Raw genomic sequence first — 26,380 nt, 5'->3', positions numbered from 1 at the left:
AAAGGGTACAAATTTTAAAAAAGTCATAAGAAATTACAAGAAGAATAAGTTTGACGGTCTAAGCATACAGTACATTGACTATATTTAATAATAACAACCCCATATTGTATGCAGTGGTCTCTCCATATCTGCAGATGTGAAGCCCATGGATGTGGAGGGCCAATTCTACTATGCCATTATATGTAAGGAACTTGAGCACACATGGATTCTGGTATCCTTGGAGGTCCTGAACCCAATCTCTGCAGATACCAACTAATGACTGTACATGAAAGTTGCTGAGAGATCTTAAACATTCTCACCACACCCAAAAAGAATTGACCATGTAATATGATGCATGTGTTAATTACCTTGATTTTGGTAATCATTCCACACTGTGTGTGTTTTTGAAAATATTTATAATACCATCCAGTTATATACCTAAATATATACAATTATTGTTGTCAGTTATTCCTCAATAAAGTTGAAAAAAGTAAACAATTATAAACATAATGCCATAGGTCTCACTTACCTTTTGATGAAAATTAAGCTGATATTACAATAGCTGTTACCACTTACCTGGCTAAGCATGAATGAAAATCCTATCAAATATTCTTCTACCTATTCTAGGAAGACCCCAGTTGGGCAGCTTATCTTTTTATAAGGGCAGTTTAACTCAGGTTTGGGCTCAGGTCTCATGTAATCATATTTGCTTGAAAATACTTCTGTACATGTCATGGTCATCACCCCCTAGAGAACTTCATGAACTTACAGTTTGAAAATGCAAGTAGGGGAAGCTAGACTGTGACTTTTGGTCACCTCGGATGAGATAATATATGTAAACGACTTAAAAATTGCTTGTCACCTAGTAAAACTGATATGAGTGTTTTAATCTCCCCGCTTCTCCTCCTCCTCCTCCTATCCCTCCTCTTCCTCTCCATCTCCTTCTTCTCCTCCTCCTCCTACTAATTCTCCTTCTTCTACTTGCATTCCTCAAGCCTCAATCTTCTTTTCACTGACACTTGCAAATGGTCTCTCTGCCTATTGGGAGGCAACTGGTGTGTAGATGCTTAGACTCCATGCTACTGACCACTGTTGTTCTTACCTTCCTCAAAACACCCCATGGTTACCTGTGCCAAGAGTATCTCATATTAGGTTGGGGTTACCTGGGATACCTGGCTATAAGTATTTATAGTTTCTTCATTGCAGGATATAGTTTATTGACAAAGTATATTCTCAATAATAAAAGGTAGTTATTAATTGTCAATCTTTCTAAGTTTTATATTGCTATCCATCAATCCAATAACAAGTTCTCTTTTTATTTTTTTCCTTAAAATCCCATAAAAATATCAAATATAATATGAACCTAAAATAAGAAGCAACTACAATTTTTTTAACTTTTTATTTTATATTGGAGTATAGTTGATTTACAATGTTGTGTTAGTTTCAGGTGTACAGCAAAGTGATTCAGTTATATATATCTATTCTTTGACTTCAGAATTAATGACATCACACTAACAAATTAAGCCAAAAGAGAAACAGCTGTAGATTGACAAGTCTATAGCTTTTATTTATTTATTTATTTATTTATTTACTTTTTTATAGCTACTTTATTTATTTATTTATTTATTTTTGGCTGTGTTGGGTCTTCGGTTCGTGCGAGGGCTTTCTCTAGTTGCGGCAAGTGGGGGCCACTCTTCATCGCGGTGCGGGGACCGCTCTTCATCACGGTGCGCGGGCCTTTCACTATCGCGGTCCCTCCCGTTGCGGGGCACAGGCTCCAGACGCGCAGGCTCAGTAGTTGTGGCTCACGGGCCCAGCCGCTCCGTGGCACGTAGGATCTTCCCAGACCAGGGCTCGAACCCATGTCCCCTGCATTGGCAGGCGGACTCTCAACCACTGCGCCACCAGGGAAGCCCCGACAGTCTATAGCTTTTATAGCTTGTATTTTGAATGTCTATATAGAGCTAGATCTCTCTCTCTCATATATATATATATTATATATATATATATATAATATATATATATAATATATATATATATTATATATATATATAATATATATATATCATAGCAAATATTTTATCAAATTTTAACATATGTTAAACATATGTTATATGTTAGACTATTAACATCAAATTTAACATATGTTTAATATATGTTATATGTTTGTTAGACTATTAATATACCTGATGACATTTCTTTAAAAAAATTAAGAAAACTACTTTCATGTCATAAAAAGCTGACAATTACTAGTTGCCCAACTGTATTTAATGTTTACCATACCAACTCTGCACTACCACAAACATTGTCTGCAGTTTTGCAGTCCTACCATGCAACTGCATGGATCCTTAACTTCTTTCGTGCTATGTCTTCTGCACAGAATCTTCTCCTTCCCTTTGCTGTAGAGATCAGCTACAGCAATTATTCTTAATTAATAATTCTGTAATTATTCTTACAACCTCTTCTTCTCTCTGTATATCCCTAGTTCTCCACACTTACAAAGCTTCCCTTCACCTGCCTCAGTTAAGACAAAATGCATTGCTCCCTTGACCTTTCCCTCTAGATTTTACACACAATTCCACTATTGAATGTCACGTTTTATTTCACATGTTGTGTTTTACATGTTTCTTCTTCACTAGGCTGTTAAATCCTAGAGTTCAGACACTGTATTAGGAATGGTGCCCACTCTCTTGTGGATACTCTTCTAGACACTGTGGATATACCAGTTAAGACATGTGGGGCATATACTCCAGTAACGGGAACATATCATGTGCAAATAAATACATATTATCCCAGGAAGTGGTAACTTCTGTGAGAAATGAACAAAAAGTTAAGAAAATCAAATAGTAATGGGGGTGTTGTTTTAGAAAGAATGGATAGGGATTGGAGCTTGTTGCAAAGGTGATATTAAATCAGAAACATATGGAATGTAGAAAAATGATACAGATGATCTTATTCGCAAAGCAGAAGTAGAGTTACAGACATAGAGAAAAAAACGTATGGACACCAAGGGGGTAAAGGGGGGTTGGGATGAATTGGGAGATTGAGATTGACATATATACACTATTGATACTATGTATAAAACAGATAACTAATAAGAACCTACTGTATAGCACAGGGAACTCTACTCAATGTTCTGCGATGACCTAAATGGGAAGGAAGTCCAAAAAAGAGGGGATGTATGTATACATATAGCTGATTCACTTTGTTGTACAGTAGAAACTAATCCAACATTGTAAAGCAACTATATCCAACAAAAATTAATTTTAAAAAAACTTAAAAAAGTAAATCAGAAACATGGCTTAAATTCCAAAGGGAATTTAAGGGATTCCAAAGGGAATCTTATTCTTAAAGATAAGAAGATTGTGATTAAACGTAGTAAGACTGAAAATCACCATTACAGTTTATTAAAAATACATTGATAAACCCAGGATTTAGGAGGCTAGATACACTGCATTATGATTGTGATATCTCTTATTTTCCAGACATTTTATAATTAAATTGCCACCAACAAAATATGTTTGAGGGAATGTATGTACCTACGTGTGTGTGCGTGAGTGTGTGCATTGAAGGCCTGGGGGAGAGAGCTAGTGTGTTCATGGGTATGCATGCATCAGAATGGCATAGAAGAGATTTGTTACAAGACTGTGGTGGACCGGCTCCACTGAAAGTCGTCTATTCCCAATTTCCATGAATTTACAATCTATATTACTGAATAGCTCTAATAAATATCATAAAAACATTTAATATTTCATATTTCTACCACCTAGCACATTGAAATGTTAAACAAATATATACTGAACATGAGTACTCTACTGAAAATTAGCAATTCACAAATTTTGTTTGTTGGTATTTGTCTGGGAAACAATTATTATTTACATCGAGGAGAAGGGAAGAGTTCTGAGAAGGAATTTAAACTAGGCTGCCTTCTAAAATTAATAAGCTTTATGTATGTTTGCCACCAAAATTTATATTTATATACGCTTCCTTTCCATCCATTGACTGTTTTCACTGTTAGGATCTATTGACCTTTATTCATGAGTTTAAAATTACATACGTTTACTTGAACTTGTATAGCACTGCTGTGTATATACATAAAGCCACCTTTGGTGAATGATGACATCAATTTACTTCAAGAACAATTGTGGGTCATATGAACTGGGAGGAAGATTACTTCCTCTAGGACACATCACTTATGGTTACTACAGACTTCGTTGTATCATTTGTTAATTTTTAAATTTTAAGTTAATTGATTCATTGTGGGCTTTATTCAATATGCCTGGAAAACTCTTCCATAAATTTGATTTGTCTTACATCCCATGAGAGAAGTTACTTTTTGCAGCACATGTCCAACCTAAACACAGTTTGAGTGTGCTTCATTACAAACTATTGGCAAAGAAAAATAAATAAAAATACCTTTTCTCCCTCCTAACTTTAAAGAGGTGAAGTCTATATTCTCTTAGCCTATGCCACCAATTCAACCAAAGGAAACATTATGTTTGAAACAAAGGGGTCTTCTTAAGAAGACAACAGCTTTCTAATATTATCATGTTAATTATCTAGGTAGCATGGGCTTACCATAGCTTTTAATTAATGGCCAAATGCAAACTGAGTCACACGGGGCTGAGGAAAAACCATAGCGACCCAGAAATCTTTTCTTCATTACTCTTGTATTAAAGGAGGGAAGACTCTTGCATTTTGCACCCTTGATGACCCCTACTTCCCTCATGTATTGATAGTATAGAGTGGTTATTATCATGTGTATTCCAATGAAAGATTAAGTGAGACAGAGAGACAATCTGTTTACTTTTCTAAGGAACCAATTTAATTCTAGCTGCACCTGTTTCATTCTACACCCCTCTGTGTGAAGGGAAGCCTGTGGGATTCCTAATATTGACCAAAGAGCATATAAGGAGTCTCATTATTCTAATATCATACATATGCAATTAAAAAAAAAAAAGGGTATCCATGGGTATTACCTGTATAGGCTTCATGCCTTTTCCTTAAAGTGATTTAAGCTTTATAACATGGAATTGGAGGACAATTCACTGATAGTCTGATGATTATAACTCAATGCTGTTATGATGGACATGATGCACTCAGGATTCAGGTGGTTTCTTCTCTTCCCAGAGAGCATGTGCTTCACAGCCAGAAGGAAGAAACAAGATAAATTATGCTTGAAGTTGTCATAGCCAGATATTTAGTTTTAGTGTTTGATCATAAGACATACATTTTTATGATATAGCCATCATCAGATGTTAATAAATGTCATACCAAAATCCAAATACTAGATAAGAAACATTCTTAATAATATCTTCTAGAGTGATAACATTCTGCCCATTTAAATTCTGCACAGGTTGCTGTGCATTGATGTTATTTGGCTATATCTTAGTTTGCTTAAATATTTTAGGACTGACCACCACATCTCATTTTAAAAGTTACTGCTTCCAGCTTGACTTAATTTTACCCTGGCTTAGCTATGTTCCACTCATTTTGTTGTATTTTGTTTAATATTTAAGAAATCATATCTTACAATCATGTGTTTCTTCTGAATCCATACTTCTGTCCAGATTGTCTTTGCTAATCTTTAACATACTGTCTGAAAGGATCTGTTTGCCCATTTCTACTATTGAGCTGGATTTCACGTAGTCTATTTATGTAATAAAGATAGCACTTTGGGATTCTTCCAAGAAATGGTGTGGTATGAAGTAAAACATGAATCGTTTGCTTTGATTTAGCTTTGATACGTAGCCAAATATATATTTCTTATTTTAAGACAAGACCACTTTGTCAGAAAACCTTTTGGAAGAATATTAAAATAGAGATATACCAAGAGATTGGCACTTCTTCTATTATGGACAAGACCTAAGTTTTCATAATGTAAGAATGGTTCTCAAAAGTATCATGCAGACAGGGTAAAAAATTTTTCTGATCTCTTAAGACTTATCGCATAATTAAATAATTATAGTTTTTTTCTTAACATTTCCTCATTTAAAAATTAACATTTAAAATATAAAGTAATAGTTTGTAAAATAAAATTGTGGATAATACATATTGCTTAGTGAACAATGCAATATTTTAGTGATAGAAACAAATTGGAACAGTTATTACTTTGAAAATCCTAAATTATACATATATGTGTATACACACACACACACACACACACACACTTACACTGACAAGGTTCTAATACACGTTTAGGAATAAATGAGGTAGTTTATCCCTTTTACGTTACAAGTCTCTTCCTACTCTTCCCAGTCCATAAAATTAAATTAATCATTAATTTAACTTCTGTAAATGCAGGCTTCTTAAACATTTACCATTTGTAAAATTTTTAAGGATATTTCATTGGTAATTTATAATTACATACAATTGTACAAATAGAGAATTGAGTGTTAAGAAAATAATAAAATAAAATACAATATCGGTGAGTGCTAAGCCTATTTGACTATAGTTAAAATAAGTCACTATATATTTACAATGGCAAAACTCAGTTAAGATTTCAAAAACACCAAGCTGTTTTACTCAACTAACCTCACAAAAACCAGTGCATTTAAAATCTACGCTATCTCCACAAATTTCTGACAAGCCATCCTACTTCACCACTCAGGAGACTTTTCTTCTATTACATAAAGAAAATAAATCATCACAGATTGAACATGTTTAATTCATCATATCAAACCTACAAAACTCCTGCGTTTATAACCATGCCTTCCTATGCCCACCGGTTACATTAGAGCAACTGGTTGTCTTTCTAACTAAATTTTGTCCCCACTTATGTTCTGTATCATATCTACTTTTTCAATAACCTTATAAAATTAGTCTAATCATCTCTTCCTTTTATGTTAATCCTCTCCATTTCTACTATGTATCTCCTATCATTTAGACTTTCTCAATTCTCACTTATGTAAATAATATATTATAAATTTATACAAAATAAAACAAAAAGACAAGTGAGCAAAACAAACACTATACCTCTGTGGACCTCCCTTCACTCTTCAGCTACACACCATCCTAGACCTTTCTTTCCCAGCTGTGTTTCACTCATTCCATTTTTACTACTTCATATATTTCTCAATTACCCTCTCCTTCAATGAATAACTTCAGTTTTACTTCCAAGCCCAAACAACATCAAAAATGTATTTATTTTTAAATCAGTGATTCCATATATGTCAGTTCATCTGAAGGGCATTGCCTTAGATCTAATTTTGCTAAAGCAGTCATAATAATTCTATACTATTGAAAATTTCCCACTTACATAATATATTCCCTTGTATTCCATGATTCCATGTTCTCCTGTTTGTTCTCCTATAATTTGTCTATCCTTCCATTCTCTTTTGTTGGTTAATTCGACTTTATATTTTTCTTATATTGTTTACAATATTCAGTTCTAGATGATTCAATTCTATTATATGTTCTCCAGATGCAGTACTGATGATTTATACATAGGCTGGTGATTTCTAAATTTATGCAACTTGTTAAAATATCTCCCATAAGTTCCAGGTATTTTGACCATCATCCTACTTTGCATCCTCAGAGTGATATTCAAAGTAAAATCAGAGTCAAATGTCAAACCCCTGAAAATGTCAAGCTCTTTACTCTTAAGAGACAGAGAAGGATTACTTTAAGTGTCCAAACAACAAGGAAGATGGAGAGATGAAGAAGATGAGAAAGATGATCAAAGAAGTCAGGGAACATCAGAAGTTTAGTTTTAGACATGATAGATAGGCTGTTATTAGATAATCAAGTAGAGATGTCAAAAATAAAGCTGAGTCCTCAAGTCCATTCTCTACAACTGCGTCTTTATTCCTGTCCTGCCCCTAGGTTCTTCATAAACATTTTTTTTTTTTCTTTTTAGATTCCACGGGGAGGGGGAAGGGTAAGCTGGGACGAAGTGAGAGAGTTGCATGGACTTATATATACTACCAAATGTAAAATAGGTAGCTAGTGGGAAGCAGCTGCATAGTACAGGGAGATCAGCTCGGTGCTTTGTGACCACCTAAAGGGGTGGGATAGGGAGGGTAGGAGGGAGATGCAAGAGGGAGGAGATATGGGGACATATGTATATGTATAGCTGATTCACTTTGTTATAAAGCAGAAGCTGGCACACCATTGTAAAGCAATTATACTCCAATAAAGATGTTAAAAAAATAAATAAGTAAAGCTGAATCTTTGAATCTGAAGTACAATATTGAGGATTAGCTAGTGATGTAAATTGAGAGTCCTTAGGAAAATATGGCACTTAAAGCCAGAAGAGTAGAAAAGATCACCAAAGGAATGAGGTGTATAGAAGAAAGATAAGGGCTCAGTGTCTAGGAAACTAGTAGTTAGAAATTAAGGAGACAAGAAGGGATCAGTACAGGAGATAGAACAGGGGTAGCCAGACAAGAGAAAAATGAACAAAGCGGGACAGTACCAGAAGGCAAGCCAAGAAGGGATAAAAGTGTTTCTTATTTGGCCATCTTCCTTATCTTAGAGGTAATGCCATTCTTCTACTGGCTTAGACACTTGAGATCACCCTTTTATGCACTGTATCTCACACCCAACACTTATTCTATCAACAGACCTCTCCAGCTCTAACTGAAATTCCAACTCCACTGGCACCACTCCTTTCTGAGCCATTATCACCTCCCACCAGGATTCCTGCAACACCTCCTCTACTGGTCCCTCTAATTTTGTCCTTCCCTTGTTCAAAATATTCTCAATAGCCAGAGTGATTCTACTGAAATGTAACTCAGATAATGTTAGTCCTCTGAGAAGAAACTCTCCATGTTTTTTTCAGCTCTGTCAGTGCAAAAACCAAAGAAATAACCAGGGACCGCAGTGCTAGTCTCTCTGCCCCTGTTGCCTCCTTGATTGAACTTCCTACAAAACTCCCCTCACTCAGCCTGCCCTGTTACACAGGTCTCCTTGGTATTTTTGACAATGCCAAGACCTCCTGTATCTCAGGAAGTTTGCAGTTGTTTTTCTCTCCTAAAACATGTTTTCCCCAGTTATATCATCTCATCTCACTCAGAATTCTATTCAAAAATTATTTATCATTATACACCTGTGTAAAATTGCAGTCATTCACTACAAAATAACTCCTTTTAGGGTATATCTTTTTCTAAATATAATTTATTACCATTTATGTAATAATTAGGTTCCAACAGGACATAATTTTTTGTTGGTTTTTTCATCCTTCATAGTCTTATCACTTGGGGCAGTGTCTGGCACATAGAAGTGATCTATGCAAATTTGTTGAAAGAATGAATGATTAAATGAATGAGAAAATGGCAAAAGATGAGAGAGAGAGAGACAGATTTTTCTCTTCCTCAATACCCACTTGGAAAATTTAAACCAGCTTGACCTAAAATTATGAAAAAATAATGTACTTTTAAAGCAAGTAATTTATATTTATTTATATAATATACATAAATTTGTATTTCATATTTAAATTTTAGTTTAAATGAACAACAAATACTCTAAATTAAAAATACATCAGAACTGAAAAAAAATCAATTAATTAACAAAGGACAGTACATAATTTAATCACAAAGCCTGGATGGGTTAGAATAAGAGACAGAGTACAAAGTTTTAGTCTAATAGAATTATACATAGGGTTGGCTGTTTCAGTAAATATACATTTGTCAATATCCATTTTTATTATCATAATCTGACTCTGGGATGAGTGCTTGCCTTAAAATAAGTTCTTTATATTTTTTAATGTGTTTATAAATTTTACCAAAATTTATTAGCATTCATGCAATTCTGCAGTTCTCTGTGTATGTGTGAGACATTTTGTTAGAAACATATTTCAAAATTATTTTTAGTATGAGACCCTGAAACTTTTAGACAGAATAAACTGTGCTTGAATATGAATCGAGAAGTTACAGAGTGTACAATTTCTACTTAAAAACTTGAAAGCAAGCTAATTCTTCTGGGGTTGCCTGGTAACTAATAAGGAGTATGTCAAATTGAAAGACAGGTCTGACTGAAGCAGCTTTGAATAAATAATAGAATTGTTGTCAACTTTAACCTCAGAGAAGCGAGACAGGGGTGAATTCTAAGCTAAACTGAAGGAAAGACTGTTGAAACATCTCTTGTGTTTTTTTTTTTTTTTATTTTTAGTGAATTATCCACTGTTTGCCTTTAATCCTTTTTTCCCACCAAAATTTCATGATTAACATAGAGACATTGAAAGCAGATTCTGAAGACGTCATTGGAATTAAATGGAATGAACCAAGACCTTTTTAGGACATAATAATTTATTTATTATTTATTAGGCATTTATTTATAAATCCATATTCTTACAATGCATTGGTTTCTTAGAAAAATTTATGTCCACTAAGAATGATTACTGCTTTGATAAAAGATTTGACATAAGTATTTTTTAAGTTGAGAATTGTGTTATGGTAACTCCTGGGTATATGTACAAGAAAATATTTTGACAAGTCTTTACTTATAGTGATACTTTATATCAGCCTGTTGATAAAATACTTACAAATTTTGAACTATTTTTGCTTTATTTCCAGCAGGAAAAAAGTCAAGAACATTCAAGAATCAAAGGTAAGGAGTGACTATTTTACAATCATAGTTTTATACATTTGTGTAAGTATAGGAGAAGGAAAAAAAAAGATGATGCTACTTTGAAATTATAGTTAAAAATGAGAAAACAATGGGACTTCAAAATCTTCAACATGATTTTAAAACCATTGTGAACCCTTTGGGAATTCCCCAAAGCCATTGAAGATTCTCTATCAAGATTTCTTTTCTTCAATAGTGCTTTTGGCAACTTCGACACAATTTTCTGTTTATTCCCTGAGTTGTTCTCATTGAATTCTTCCACCAACCATTGTCCATGGACTTGAGGACTCAGGGAAGGGGAAGGGTGAGCTGGAGAGAAGTGAGAGAGTGACATGGACTTGTATACACTACCAAATGTAAAATAGATAGCTAGTGGGAAGAAGCCGCATAGCACAGGGAGATTAGCTTGGTGCTTTGCGACCACCTAGAGGTGTGGGATAGGGAGGGTGGGAGAGAGATTCAAGAGGGAGGAGATATGTGGATATATGTGTATGCATAGCTGATTCACTTTGTTATACAGCAGAAACTAACACACAATTGTAAAGCAATTATACTCCAACAAATATGTTTAAAAATTAAATAAGCTAGAAGGAAGAAAATTAAAAAAAAAAAAAAAGTTGGTGTTCTGTCACATCTATGATTTAGCAGATGAACCTTTTCAAAATATGTTTTGTAGAGACTGAACTATTTAGTCACTGCTATCTCACTTTATATTCTCTGAAAAATCAAGAAAATATGTATTTATATATTAAAAGTTGGTGATATGGCATAGTCAATCCTAGTCAGACACAGGAAGGTTCTTTACACCATAAAGACAATCTTAAGTTTTGAAATGCACTCACTGAGATAATAAATTACCCTAAGTAGATTGTAATCCTTCAACAAAATGTTTCCATTAGTGTGTGCTCCTGCTCATCATGATAGAACTTCACAGATTTTTCCAGGGGTAATCCTTCTGGTCTCTCCATTTTTATTCTATGTTTTGGGTATCCTTGCCCACCTATCCCTTCTCCAAGGTGTAGTAGTCCCAAGCCTGACAATGGAGCAAAGCACAATTGCCTTGTTTTGTTTTGTTTTGTTTTTAATTTATTTTATTGAAGTATAGTTGATTGACTATGTTGTGTTAATTTCTGCTGTACAGCAAAGTGATTCAGTTTTATATACATACATATATATATATATTTATATATGTACATTCTTTTTCATTTTCTTTTCCATATAGTTTATCACAGGATATTGAGTATATTTCCCTGTGCTACACTTTAGGAACTTGTTGTTTATCTATTTTGTATGTAGTAGTTTCTATCTGTTAATCCCAAATTCCTGATTTTTCCCTTTGCCCACCCCTCTCCCCCTTGGCAACCACAAGTCTGTTCTCTGTGAGTCTGTTTCTGTTTCATAGATAGGTTCATTTGTGTCATATTTTAGATTCCACATATAAGTGATACCATATGGTATTTGTCTTTCTCTGTCTGACTTATTTCACTTAGTATGATAATCTCCAGGTCCATCCATGTTGCTGAAAATTGCATTATTCTTTTTATGGCTGAGTAATATTCCATTATATATATATTCCATTTTATATATATATATATATATATATCTCACATGTTCTTTATCCATTCATCTGTCGATGAACATTTAGGTTGTTTTCATGTCTTGGCCATTGTAATAGTGCTGCTATTAACATAGGAGTGCATGTGTTGTTTTGAATTACAGCTTTGTCCGGATATATGCCCAACCATGGGATTGCTGGATAATACAGCAGCTCTATTTTTAGTTTTTTGAGGAACCTCCACACTATTCTTCGTAGTGGCTGCACCAATTTACATCCCCACCAACAGTATAGCAGGATTCCCTTTTCTCCACACCCTCTCCAGCATTTGTTGTTTGTAGTCTTTTTAATGATTTCCATTCTGACCCGTGTTTGGTGGTATCTCATTGTAGCTTTGATTTGCATTTCTCTAATTATTAGCGATGTTGAGCATTTTTCTTGTGCCTGTTGACAATTGTCCTGTTTGATTCCATGCTTTTGGCACAGGAAAAATTTTTTAGAGTTTTTTGGAGTTATACACAAATAAATTTTAAAATATAACTGTGGAGAAAGCTACAAAGATTACATGTATTCCTGAAATGATGAAAGGATTGTTACACTTTCGAGGGTGGCTAGATTGATGACAGCAGTTTTGCTTACTTAAGTTCAAATATAATCTTCTCTGCACATTTTCACACAATTGACTGACACAATTTTTTCCTTGTTTGGTCATCTGTAAGCATCTATATTACTGAAGAATATGAAAGGACATACTTTTTAAAATATTGCTTGGTATATTTTATTCAAATGAATTATGTAAAACTGCCCTTTGAGGGATTCCCAAACTATGTTCTTTTTCATCAAACTGAAGTATGTCTTGTTATTTTATATATGAAATTATTACATTTATTTTTCCTCAAAATACTCATATTAACTCAAAGTTTTGTACTTTTGTGTTGCAAAAGGGAATTTCTATTCTAAGAGGTGAAGTGTGATGTTCATTTAAATGATATTTGCATTTTAAGCATACTGAGTGCACATCTTCCTTCTTACAGAGGGGCCCAGTGTTTCAGAATAATCTTAAATCATATTTATAATTCTGTTATAGTTGAAATAAGTTTAATATAGCTTTCTTTTTGATGCTTTATTGCCTTGCAGTACATAAATTATATCATCTGAAATAGTAGAAATTAGGTTTTTTTTCCAACTATTGACTGGGAACATGTTTTCTTTTTATAATGTAATAAAATTTTCAAGATGATGCTTGCCACTTCTTTCATTGTTATTGGCTGACACATGGTTCAGAACCTTGACATAATGTCTGCTAGACTACTGAATTTTAAGTAGATATATGGTTATATCAGGACTTGTTGCCTAGCTCTGCTTAGAGGAACTCTACATTTTTTCTTGAATACTTATGGGAATCATCTTACAATATTATCTTACTAGAACTTATGAATGGTCATTTAAATATTTTTAAATCTATATTAAGAAGAAAAAACTGTCATAGAAGCAATAGCTTACTCATTATTAAATAACAAAAATTCTGAATAGTAAATACATTTCTTGGTCACTAATAGTTGAAGTGTGAGCTATGGCCTCATTTGATCTTAGCAAACAATTCTCAGCTAGTAATTCTCTGACTTCCTGACTAACTGGTAACCTTATTTGCCAGAACCCATTCATTACATTGTCAAGAATGTATACACAGAGTCTTTTGTCTTCTAATTTCTTGCATTCGGTTCCTGTTTCTGCTTGAAGCAACAATCCCAACCTCATGATATCAGTGACCTGAAATTACATTAATTCACAAAGTACTACAATGAGAACCAATCTCTCATTTTTCTGTGTACATAGAGATATACATTGAAATGTTTGGAAACTTGCAATTCTATCTCTAATTGATTATTTGACACTCACATGCTCTTATTCTAATATTATTTTGGAATGTCATACAAATCCATATTTTACATATTCTAAAATTATATCTATATGGAATTCAACTGAAGATGAATTTTGGTTCAATAGTTAGTATGGATTCTCCACTAATTTTCATCTTTATATTGCCTGTTGTTAAATGAGACAAAGACTAACCTCTATTTAGTACACAATTTTGAGGTTTACAATTAAGATGTCCTTCTTTAAAGTTACATTAAAGATTATAGCAGAGAAATAAAGACAGTTACACAGGTTTGAAAGAAAGATCAACTATTCAGGAAACCATCTTTCATACTGTTCTCCAGTGACATTACAGCTAAATTAAACAGAGCACATTATGTGTTTAAAACCCATTGAGAATTGTATAAATATTATCAAGAAATCATTTCTACTGTAAAGATCACAACAAATCAATTATCATCTGCCAGTGTTTCTCAGGTAAGTATTTTAATTTGTGACTGGTTCATGTGTGTCTATTTTAGAGCATCTCTCTAGAGTTCTTAGTGATAAAACAGTAACAGTTTTGGAGGAAAATTTAAATAAGCCATGCTTGACAAATAGCTTAAAAATTCTGTCAAGTTTTTACTACTCCAAAATAGTATGAAGTTTTACTACAATCAGAAGGATGAAATCACTGTGGAAAGTTCACACGTGGTTATGCTGTGACATGCTCCTCAGTATTGGCTTCACCCTCTTCTGTCAATAAAAGAATGTCCATTCACCAAAGAGATTCGATTGCTTTTAACACACAGTTTCCCACCTCCTCTTTCCTCAAGTGGATATTCTTGGCTCTTCCCATTCAGAAGGGTTAAAAATAAAGTATGTTCCCCTTTCATTACTAGTTATATTTTTGTTAAGACTCTACATTTGGGGGAGACTGAGGACTAAAGTCCGTTCCCTAATAATCGTTTACATGTTATATTATTATCTTCTCTGTTTTGTTAAATATCTAATTGATGTCAGACACTGTGCTTTTTACATATAGTATCTCATTTTAATAGTCAAACACGCATTATTAGTTAAGATTTAGAATCCAAATATGCCCACATTTTGAGAAATCACATCCAAAGTAAATAATTCAGATCAATATTATCATTCTCATTCTATTTTAAAAGGGATCATAGTTTATTTACCCAATTACCAACTTATGTTAGGTAAATTCAACATACTGTTATTAGCAATGTTTTTTACATTTTCATGGATTTGATACATATGAATTTTATTACTTATGCATTATTTTTCTTTAACATCATGGTCACAAATATTTTCCTGCTAATTTATAAAATCTGCTCCGTGCTTTGTAGCTTTAAGAAGAAAATAGATAATGGTAAATGCAACATAGTAATATTCTAAGGGACATATGTAAGAATTATGCAAGCTTGTTCACTAAATACTTATGATCTTTTACAAGTGACTTAACCCCTCCGGAAGCAGTTTCTCTTTTATGGTAAATATTAGCGAAACATACCTTGTGATATCAAAAGTCCTTTACGTGTCTGAAACTCTAAGGCTTATACTTCTATAAGGACATTGGACAATGCTATTATTACAAGCACTTATGATGCAAAAGTCTATGAGTCAATAAGTTCTAAATGGCAAATATTATGTCATACACATTTGTGTATATGAAAAAAGTAAGCTGCAAAATTGCTCTTCCTAAGGTACATAACTTCTTACATACATTGAGCAATAACGGAAAACATTATGTTAAGACCATACTTGATTGAATTAAAAGAGTGTGTTTGGGACAGTAAATGCTATTAAAGAACTATGAAACCTGCAGTCTTTATACACATAAATGCACATACAAGCTACCTTCTACTTATTTTTAAACACTCATGGGTTCAGATTCTCCTTTATTTCCTACATCACAAAATTGGTAACTGAGAACACTAAAAATAATCTGATATATACAGGAATTATATCTCAGTCAGGCTGAAGGGGCATTGCTATGAGATTGGAATGCTAAACTCCTCATTTGGGCTGCCTGAATATTCAGAGCTCCTTCATTAGAATAATTTCACAGAGCTCCTGAGGTCAGCTCACTTCTTCAAGCTCAGGTAGCTAGTCAGGAACAGTGAGTGGATAGAAATTGACCTTCAAATTCTTATTCATAAAGGCCATTGGATATATTACATTAACAAATGAAAATATCATGTAAAACTGAAAGACAGTCATGCATGTATATGAGCCCTTTATGAGACTGTTTTGTCTAATTATTTCATTTCTTTATGTTTAGGAAACAAAATATAGCCAGCACAATTAGTAATACCTGAAATGGAGACTCTTACCATTAACTGAAATACAGTCACTATATATTTTTTAAATAGATCTTTATTAATAATTGCTTCACAATACTGTTTTAATTTCTGTTGCACAACAAAGCAAATCAGCCATATGCATACACATGTACATATCCCCTCCCTCTTGAGCCTCCCTCCCATCCTCCCTATCCCACCCCTCTAGGTCATCGCAAAGCAACAAGCCCATCTCCCTGTGCTATGCTGCTGCTTCCCACTAGCCAACTGTTTTAAATTCCGTAGTGTATGTATGTCGATGCTACTCTCACTTCACCCCAGCTTCGCCCTCCCACCCCATGTCCTCAAGTCCATTCTCTATGTCTACCTCTTTGTTCCTGCCCTATAACTAGGTTCATCAGTACAAATTTTTTTTTTTTTTTTAGATTCCATATATATATATATGTTAGCATACAGTATTTGTTTTTCTCTTTCTGACTTACTTTGCTCTGTATGACAGACTCTAGGTCCATCCACTTCACTACAAATAACTCAATTTCATTTCTTTTTATGGCTGGCTAATATTCCATTGTATATATGTGCCACATCTTCTTTATCCATTCATCTGATGATGGACACTTAGGTTGCTTCCAGGTCCTGGCTACTGTAAATAGAGCTGCAATGAACATTGTGGTACATGACTCTTTTTTTTTTTTTTTTTTTTTTTACATGACTCTTTTTGAATTACGGTTTTCTCAGGGTATATGCCCAGTAGTGGGATTCCTGGGCTATATGGTAGTTCTATTTTTAGTTTTTTAAGGAACCTCCATACTGTTTTCCATACTGGTTGTACCAATTTACATTCCCACCAACAGTGCAAGAGGTTTCCCTTTTCACCACACCCTTTCCAGCATTTATTGTTTCTAGATGTTTTGATAAGTGGCCATTCTGACCAGTGTGAGGTGATACCTCATTGTAGTTTTGATTTGTATTTCTCTAATGATTAGTGATGTTGAGCATCTTTTCATGTGCCTCTTGGCCATCTGTATGTCTTCCTTGGTGAAATGTCTATTTAGGTCTTCTGCCCATTTTTTAACTGGAAAGGAAACCATAAACAAGACAAAAAAGACAACCCTCAAAATGGGAGAAAATATTTGCAAATGAAACAACAGATAAAGAATTAACCTCCCAAATATACAAATAGCTCATGGAGCTCAATATGAGAGTCAGTATATTTTTAATGGATTGCAGCATCATACATTATGAATGTTAGGTTCTTCGGTATTCAGTTTAGAAAGCTATTGCTGAGAGAAATAATCATTTGTAGGATTTATGAAAACTGTGGCGTTCTTTCTATCATAGTCAATAGTTATAATCCTTAGAAAGTCCAAGCACCAAAAGACAAGAAAACTCACCTCTAGAATACGTCAACTGAATGATCCATAGGTTTGTTTATTTTTTTGTTTTTGGCAAAGAGCAATGCTGGATAAACCCCAGACAAGTGTACTTATGGCAGACTTGTGATAATAATCTTAAAAAATAAATGCTGTAAAAGAATGTGAAGGAACAATATTTGTTTTGTATACATTATATGCCATAGCAATTGCATTATAGCAGAACAATTCTCTTTGCACTCTGTTTACTTAAAATGGACTTTTGAAATTAAATGGGGGCAAAATGTATTCTCATAAGTAATTATTGAGTACCTAGCAGCAAAGTATCAATGTCCTATATGCACAACTTAATAGTGTATGATTGACTAGCAACTCTTTAATTGCTTATATGAGAACCTCAAATATTTCAATCCATTTCATTTTACACTTAACAATATAAATTGATTGTTCAGTGATAAATCAATTTAAAATGTAATTTTCAATTATTATAAACACATTGGCAGTCTTCTCTGATTTCATTAGCTGAAAATTGTTCTATTTCTGATCTTTCACTATTAAACAAAGTGATCATATCTCTTTATGTGAGTGATGTGAGTTTTTGTTTTAAAGTGAATGAGGTTTGGAAACAAAAATGATAACACATAGATGCAAATTCTGGAAGCCATTGTATATATAAGATAATAATTGTTACTTTGACAAACTTTGAAACATATAACAGTTTAAGTTCTAATGTATAACTCCATAAAAGAAAAAATAATTAATGGAAATATATTCACTGCAAATAATCTAAATAATGCCCCCAAATGATTTCCTACATAACTTTTTAGTAGTAAAGATTTCAATGTCAGTGATAACTTTTCTCTGTGAATTAAGGTAATATTCATCCTCCATTCTTAAAAAGATTCATTTAAACAATTTGGTCCAATTTTAGATGCTCTTGATGCATGTCGTCCTGCCCCAGCAGCAGGAAGACAGACATCCACCTCTACCTAATGATGCTATTCTCATCAACCAGAAGAGGTTTCAGAAGTATCTGATTGTGTTTCTCATTTATGCCAAGAAAGGCTCAATTTATATTATGCCAAACACATCATCTTTCCCCCTCCATTTTGCATACATTCTCTAGCTTTCTAAAAGATATTCATAAATCATCCCATTCAATGGGTCATTTATTTTGGTTTCAGGATGATTAATTTTGCAGCTCACTTTGCCCACCAGGAGGCAGTGCTATCTAAAAGAAATCGAGGTGTAATAGGTTGTTGGGAAAACAACCCAGAATAACTAGATTTAATTTTTCGCTAATAAATAATGATTTCACTCTGCATGGAGTATCAAATGAATATTGTTCATGCTTTTCTTTACATAGTTTTTTCTTATTATTTTTTACCTGCACAGTAACATCCAACACGGATCTTCCTTTCAATTACCAATAAATAAAGATATTTTAGACTTTTAACAGAGCTCAGTGATTTCCTAAGTATTTTTTTTAAAAAAATTCCCACACAGTCTCCTGAAATAATTGAACGTCATGTCTCAAGAAACGTCAAGTAATATTAACCAAACTATGTTTGATGGCTTCATTTATTTAGCTGGAAACAGTAACTTCACTTACTTGCAATGGTTAGCCTTTGTGAAAGAGGGGTTCTTGAAATGGTCATATGAATGTAGCATATTTTTCTTTTTTTTTGCAGAAGACACTGTCTTATCCTCTAATGAAAAACTATATGGTCTATCAGTTTTTCCTTTAGGCTTTGCCTCCCCTGGCACTTTAAACATGAAATTTGATTTTACTTAATAAACCATATTTACTTGGATTTTTAAAATATATATTTCTTTTTTTCCCAACGTCTTAACCTAACATTTAATGTCATAATATTTAAGTATTTTGTAAATTGTTTGGTTTTTTTGAATTATGAAGGATATATATTTTATATAAGAAGGATTTATAACTCTGTAAGTGATACTGTACTCAGTGACTTCTATGAGGCAAAGTAGACATACATTTCTTTGTCTAACTATGATGGATTAGTTAATTTGGAGTTTTACCTATTATGTCAAAGACCAAATAATTTTCCTTTTAAATATTTTTCAGCAGCATTTCATAGTTTTAACTCATTATGTGGGTAATAATTACTTAGATAAAAAGATATAAATGTTTTTACTGGAAAATAATGCATATCACTCTACTAAAGTTAATATAATTGTTTCTTAAGTTGGTGCATGAATTCCTTATCCACTGGACATTGGAAAATATGGAAAAACTCTGGTCAAATATACACTGTGGTATTGTGAAATTTTTACATACTCCTTTAGTGATACTTACCTTTGCTTTACTAAGCATTTACAATTGTATTTGACCAAGGATTTCTTTTCCCGCATTGACCACCTTTCAGGAAACAGCTATTACCATTCAAAGCACTGGAGTTACAAGAACCACATTTTGAGAAGCACTGAGTTATATCACACTTTTCAAGATATATCATGGGGTTTAGCCTCAGCATACTTAAGCTCAATTATTTATCCCCCCACTTAAGGACTCTTAATCTCCTTTTCTTACCTGCAATGTAAGTATAATATACCACAAGTGCTGTTGTAAGGATTAAATAAGGTGTAGAAACCTTTTGAGTGGAGTGAAAAGCTCTTGGTTTATGTGAGTTCTTATTTCAACATGTTTTGAAATGTCTATAATCAGTTTTTAATCTATCAGTGGTAGACACATATTTATAAAAAAATAATGTTCAATTTCATAAAATGGTAAGATTAGAGGTCAACACACATTGACTTGGCCTCATTATTTTACATAATTCTAAATTATAATCCACAGATTTTCCATACTTGAGATATCTGACCTACTGATATAAAATAATCTTTAGGTATCCTGTCATATTTATTCTTAGGCTGACATTCTTATCAGGTCCCTAGCATGAGGCATTCAGCTCCATGGGAAAAAAAAAATAACAGTACAGTGCAGTGGACACTGCTTTGGACATAAACATAAACAGAAGATTATTCTTTGGAAAGTAAAGTATTGTGCTCTGAGGGTACTAATTTGATGTCTTAATGGCTTATATTAAATTTGAAGAAATTTATGAGAAATGTTACGTTTATTTTTTAAAAATATTTATTTATTTATCTATCTATCTATCTATCTATCTATCTATTTATTTATTTATTTTTATTGGTTGTGCTGGGTCTTAGTTGCGGCACGCAGGGTCCTTGTGGCGGCATGCAGGATCTTTGCGGTGGCATGCTGGATGAGAAATTTTAAAAAGCTAATTTAACCCCCTGACTTATTAAGTTAGCTACTGTTTCATTTAGAAAGTGCTGCTTTATGTCAGAAATTTTGTGGTAATGTCAGCCTGTCCAAATAATTCAGAAAAGAAGATATCAGTTCAACTGCATTCTATAATAAAGCCTAGTTCAACTAACATTTATTAATTTCAATATTAGAAGCAAAGTTAGATGCCAGAGAAATTAAGGACAAAGTTATGAGGCAGGTTATACTGGCTGTGAGTCTGGGAGATGGGACCTAGGACTGATAAATACAGTTGCCAAAAAAGCGTGATAGATTCTTTAAGAGAGAAAGGCCGGAATGCTGTGCAAGCATGGGGGTAAGGCGAGGGGTAGGAAGGGGGTCTGGGAATGGACTTTTGGAAAAGGTTCACCTTTCCTTTTTATAGGGAGACAAGATCTTGTCTAGAAGAACAGGGAGGAATCAGAGAGGTGAAGAATAAGGGAGATTATTCCAGTTCTTGTGGCATTAGTGAAATACATGTTTACATATTAATGTGAGGTTGATGAGAAGCAAAGGAGAAATCAGTACAGAGTAGAATGGATTCATAGAGGAATTTAAAACTAGGAAAGTATCAGTAGCAAATTGGATGGCAGGAATAATGCTAGTGTGATGAGATTGTCCAGGCTAGACAGAAGGCTGATACTGATTAATAGGTATAGCATTGAGAAATACTGGGTACAAGCTCAGCAGTTTTCCAGTTTGATAAGCTGCAAGTTCTTCTGAAATTATTATTCAGTTTTTTTCCTTTCAACAAACAGAACAAAAACCTGAGAACTGCACGATGATCATAAAATCAGTTTTGCTTGGTGGTTTAACACTCAGGCTTCAGAACCAGAGTAACTTTCAGTCCTGAGTCTACCACTAAATATCTGTGTGACAATGGAAAATGACCTGGCCTTGGTGGACTAATGTCCCCATGTGTAAAAAGTGGGTAATGATGGTTCCTTCTTGATAGGTTTGTTTTTGATGATTAAACAAGTTATTAAATACAGAGAACTTACCAAAGACAGTCTGAGAGTTTACCCTCTTCACAAACCAACATGGGAGCCTCACAGTTTTCTGGATTCTGGCAGAAGACAGGAGGCTCCTGTGTCAGAGGCAAAGTTTCTTCCTCACAGCCATAGCAGTTGCCAGTGTACCAGCACCTGTGCTGAACCCCCAGGGCGATGGGAAGAGGCCCTCAGGATGCACGCATGTGCAGCGGTTTGTGTTGTAGGAGAGGACCACTCCCTCTGCCTGCCCTGCTTAGGAAAACCAAATATTTTATAATGGGCAGGAAGCACGCCTGACGTTTTACTGTCACACTTGACAAGGAAACATACTTACCCCTGGCTCCAGAGGGAGGTGCTCTTTCTATTTTCTGAAGATATTCACTATAGAAAATCCCTGAGAAGAAAAGTCTGGAATAAAATACAGTCAGTATCTCTTCACTGAAGACACACAAAAATGCAAGAGACCGTAGGGAATTGTCTCTCAGAGCATTTAGAGTAGTAGCAGCAAAAAATACCACTCAATAAACCTTCATAAATGCCAACACCACCACGAGCATCATTATTCAACAGTCTTTTTTTTGTTTGTTTGTTTTTCTTGATTATCCTCTGGAGTGCAAGTCAATGTAGATAGATGCATAGAGAAATACATATACCATATTCTTTCTCTCCACAGTGTTAATGTGTGGTTATTTTAAAAGTCAAACGAATTCAGAAACTTAAAAAGAATAATTACAGTAATTCACAGTTTCTGTGTAATTAATAAATGCCAGGCCCTATGTCTCTATGTAATGTGCTTCAGTTGCTTTATCTTGATTTATATGTGTGTGTATATATATATGTATATATAAAGTATATATGTATATATGTGTATATATACATATATGTGAATATATATGTATACATACACATATATTTGAATATATATAGTTATACATATATAACTATATATAGATCAGTGTTGGAATGTTACTGTGCAGGTAACTATATATTGTTATGAATATATATAGTTATGTATATAAATATGAATAGTTAACATTACTTCTTTACTGCCAGGTCTTCTGCTAAGTGCTTTCCATGTATTATCTTATATAACCCTCAAAAGAATATTATATACTAACAAGAGAGTAAATTTTATTGGCAATGTATCTATCTATAAATGACCATCATTAACATTTTGGTATATGTGGATTCAGAAATTTCTTACATATGCATCTATTTCTGCAAAATAACTTTCAGTATTCTCCTTTTGGAAGTATTCATGTATATCCTTTTTTCTCAAAATTTGCAAAGGATTTGCAGTAGGTACTGTAAATTGGTTCACTCAACAACCATTTCAAACACCAATTAGCTTGCTTTCTTTTCATAGATTTTTTTTACAGTGTCTAGTAAATGAAAAGGTACATTTCCCGGATTCCCTTGCAGTTAGGCTTCTGGATGTGTTTTAGGTTTCTCCAATCAGATTCATGCAAGTATGACCTTTTATGAAATTCTTGTTGGAGAAATAAGCACAGTTTGGGGGAAAGACATTTTCCTTTCACATGTAATGACAAAGACATTGTAGTTCTGAACCCAGCAACTAGGGTGATAGCTTCCTTATGTGCTTAGTCCTGACTATAGTAAAGGTAGTAAACTTTGATATTTCAGTTCTGTGGTGAGTTCTAGAAGTTTTTCTAACAGCTTAGTATACATCCCTTCTCTTCAGCCCTGTGAACAATTTTCTATATTCTTTCACAAATATCCCTAACCTAAGTTAAATTAGTGCAGATTCTATTGTCTGTAACAAAGAGCCTTGATCAATGCAAAGTCTGTCGACTGAAAAAAAAAATACACAACTTAAATTTGAGAGTATGTTTTTTTCATCAGACATTCTGAGGACGAAAGCCTGGGACACATCTCAGTAGATCTGAGGGACGGCTCGGAAGAGGTCAGGGAGAAGCCAGGATATATAGGAGTTTTTGCAACAAAGACAAGGTGGTAGGAACATCAAAAGATTTCTATTAATTAAAGAAAACCAGACATCTCAAGTTAAGGAATTTAGTGCTTTTCTAGGTATGGGAAAATGCGAGAATCTGGGCTCACGGAAATCATTCCTTTGATATGCACCTTAGCTATCTGGAGTCAGTATCCTGTGTTTTCTCACCCTGAGCCTCCTCAGGGAGCACCATGGCGGGGGGTGGTGGCCACAGCGGCTGAGTGATGGATGGTGGGGACCCTATTTCTATCCTGAGTTCCCTCAGGGCTCACCGTCAGGGCAGCTGTAATGAGATGGCTTAATAGCTGCAACAACCTTTGTTTACTGATATGGCAGGCAACATTTTTTCATTGACAAGTCTACTCTAGGACTACAACTAGGGTATCTGGTATGGAAAAAGTAAATAGCCAAGGGTTTATCACAGATCTATTTACAAGATCTTCAGGAAAGACTCCAGGAGCAAACCTATCTGCAAAGCTGATGCAGGCAATGACGGCCAGGAGGCACAAGTTGTTAAAATCAAATTGCAGAGCAAACACATACATTGTTCAGGCAAATGTAAAACCAGCTGGTCCTATCTAGCTGGCAAGCATAACAGTAGGACATTCTTAAGCCAGATATGATGATGGCTCATACAGTCACTTATTCAAACTTTTCTGTTGAGTATCAACTATGTACCAATCACAGACCTGGCCATGGAGATACTGTAGTGGACAAAACAGGACAAATATCTTGTCTTCCTGGATTTTAGACTGCAGCTCCTAGTAAATCTGCCCCTGCCACAGGAAAGATAGTTGCTATTTTCTAAAAAACAAACAAAAAAAACTTCTAAAATCCCATGAAAAGCACACGCATACAATGAAAGGATAAACTCCATCCCTGACAGTTTAAATATCCCCCCCACCAAACCTTCAAACCTTACAGTAGAACTCGTTTCTGATTCTGCAAAATACATGTCTCTTAATCTTGCCTTCAAATCTCTTCCTAGTGGTTCTGAATCATGGGAATTAAATGGTAATTTTCATGATGTAATTCCCATGAATCCATAAAAGGAAAGGACTCTACATCATTTCTTGGTCCTGTTTGGTCTTCATCAATTTATTTTCTCAGGGTAATGAAGCAGCAGTGCTTTGATAAGATGACTTAGAACACACAGGCTTATAGTTCAACTCTAGAAGTATCACCATGTTTCCTGGTTTTCTATGTGGTAATCCTTCTGTTCTATTATGCAAATCTCTCTCCTATCAAAGGCATTGATCGAATATTATTATCCCATTATAATTTCTAATAAAAAAGTGTTTAAAGTTTCTCCTTAAAAAATCTTAGTATAAAGGACATTATATAAATTATATATATAGTGTTAATACAAAATGTTAATATACACATTAATATATAATACATAATAATATATAATATAAATTATATGATCTATATGGTAGATCATATAATAAATAAAATTTATGTAAATAATAAAATTAATACAGTCACAACATTAGGTTATTATAGATGTGATTTATTTTCTGCATGTGTTTTGTGTTTGTTGCAAAGACTTAAAAAGAGAACGAATATATATCAATCTCTTACCATGTACCACATATCTGTTCATATTTTTATTTCTTTAGCTTATTATAACTATCAAAAAACCCTGAGAAGTAGACAGAAGTTCATATGTAAGGAAAATGAATCTTGAATATTAAATAGCTCATGCAAAATTATACAGCTAATAAATGCTTTAAACTTCATTTAAAATAAACTTACTGCTTTTACTTGGATTACCATTCTAACAAGTATCCTCAAGCATCCTACTGCACATGTAATACAGTGAAATCTTTCTATTTTTGTGTAAGTCTAAATGTGAGAATGTGTTCATTGTTTGAAGCTGCCTAGTAACCAATAAAAATTACATTGCGTCCATTGTAAGATAGAAAAGTCTTATCCCTTCAAAACTTGAATAGTTTAATTATTTAAATGTCAGAATCCGTGTGAAAAATTAATGCTTCCTAACCAATACAAATGTGAACAGGTTAAATGGGAGAAAAACTTTAAATTTTGCCTTAAAATAAAAAAAAAGGGTCTGTGATTTAAACAAGTGAAAGATTAATTTTATTTACTTAAATTTCAATTATAAAATAAACAAAAGTAAAACATTAAATTACCTCTTATGAGAAGTCTGATAAGGCAATAATCATTTGGTTCAATCAGCAAAGAGCACATTATATATGTGCTGAAAAAACATAAATTTATTTGAAATGCTTTTTTGTTTGTTTGTTCTTTGTTGTTGTTGTTGTTGTTTTAATTGAGTGTGAAGTGACTTAATCCTCTTCTGCCCGGTTAGGCAGAATCAAATCATAGTGCAGTGAGATCAAGGGTCAAATGCATGGGTGGGATCCTGGCTTGGGCATTCACTGGCCATGAGACTGCCAACAAGCCCCTCATTAGCCTGAGCCTTGACTTTCTCTGCCCTAAATGACAG

The 26,380-nt window shown here is 33.8% G+C and overlaps 1 protein-coding gene across 5 annotated transcripts in view; it reads left to right on the top strand.

The window, feature by feature from the left end:
- Positions 1 to 26,380, top strand: part of FSTL5 (follistatin like 5) — a 773,228-nt gene that overhangs the window by 121,519 nt on the left and 625,329 nt on the right. For 3 of the 5 annotated variants that reach the window (XM_007184135.3, XM_007184134.2, XM_007184136.2), the window contains one exon: positions 10,494 to 10,527. In XM_007184135.3, coding sequence (XP_007184197.2) covers positions 10,494 to 10,527 — 34 coding nt within the window. The remainder of the gene's footprint in view (positions 1 to 10,493; positions 10,528 to 26,380) is intronic. The other 2 variants (XM_028167007.2, XM_028167006.2) reach the window with 1 other exon arrangement.

This window comes from Balaenoptera acutorostrata, chromosome 5 (assembly GCF_949987535.1).
Source record: "Balaenoptera acutorostrata chromosome 5, mBalAcu1.1, whole genome shotgun sequence".
NCBI classification, from domain to species: Eukaryota; Metazoa; Chordata; class Mammalia; order Artiodactyla; family Balaenopteridae; genus Balaenoptera; species Balaenoptera acutorostrata.
Note: the sequence above shows the minus strand (reverse complement) of the source record. Positions and strands in the feature narration are given on the sequence as shown.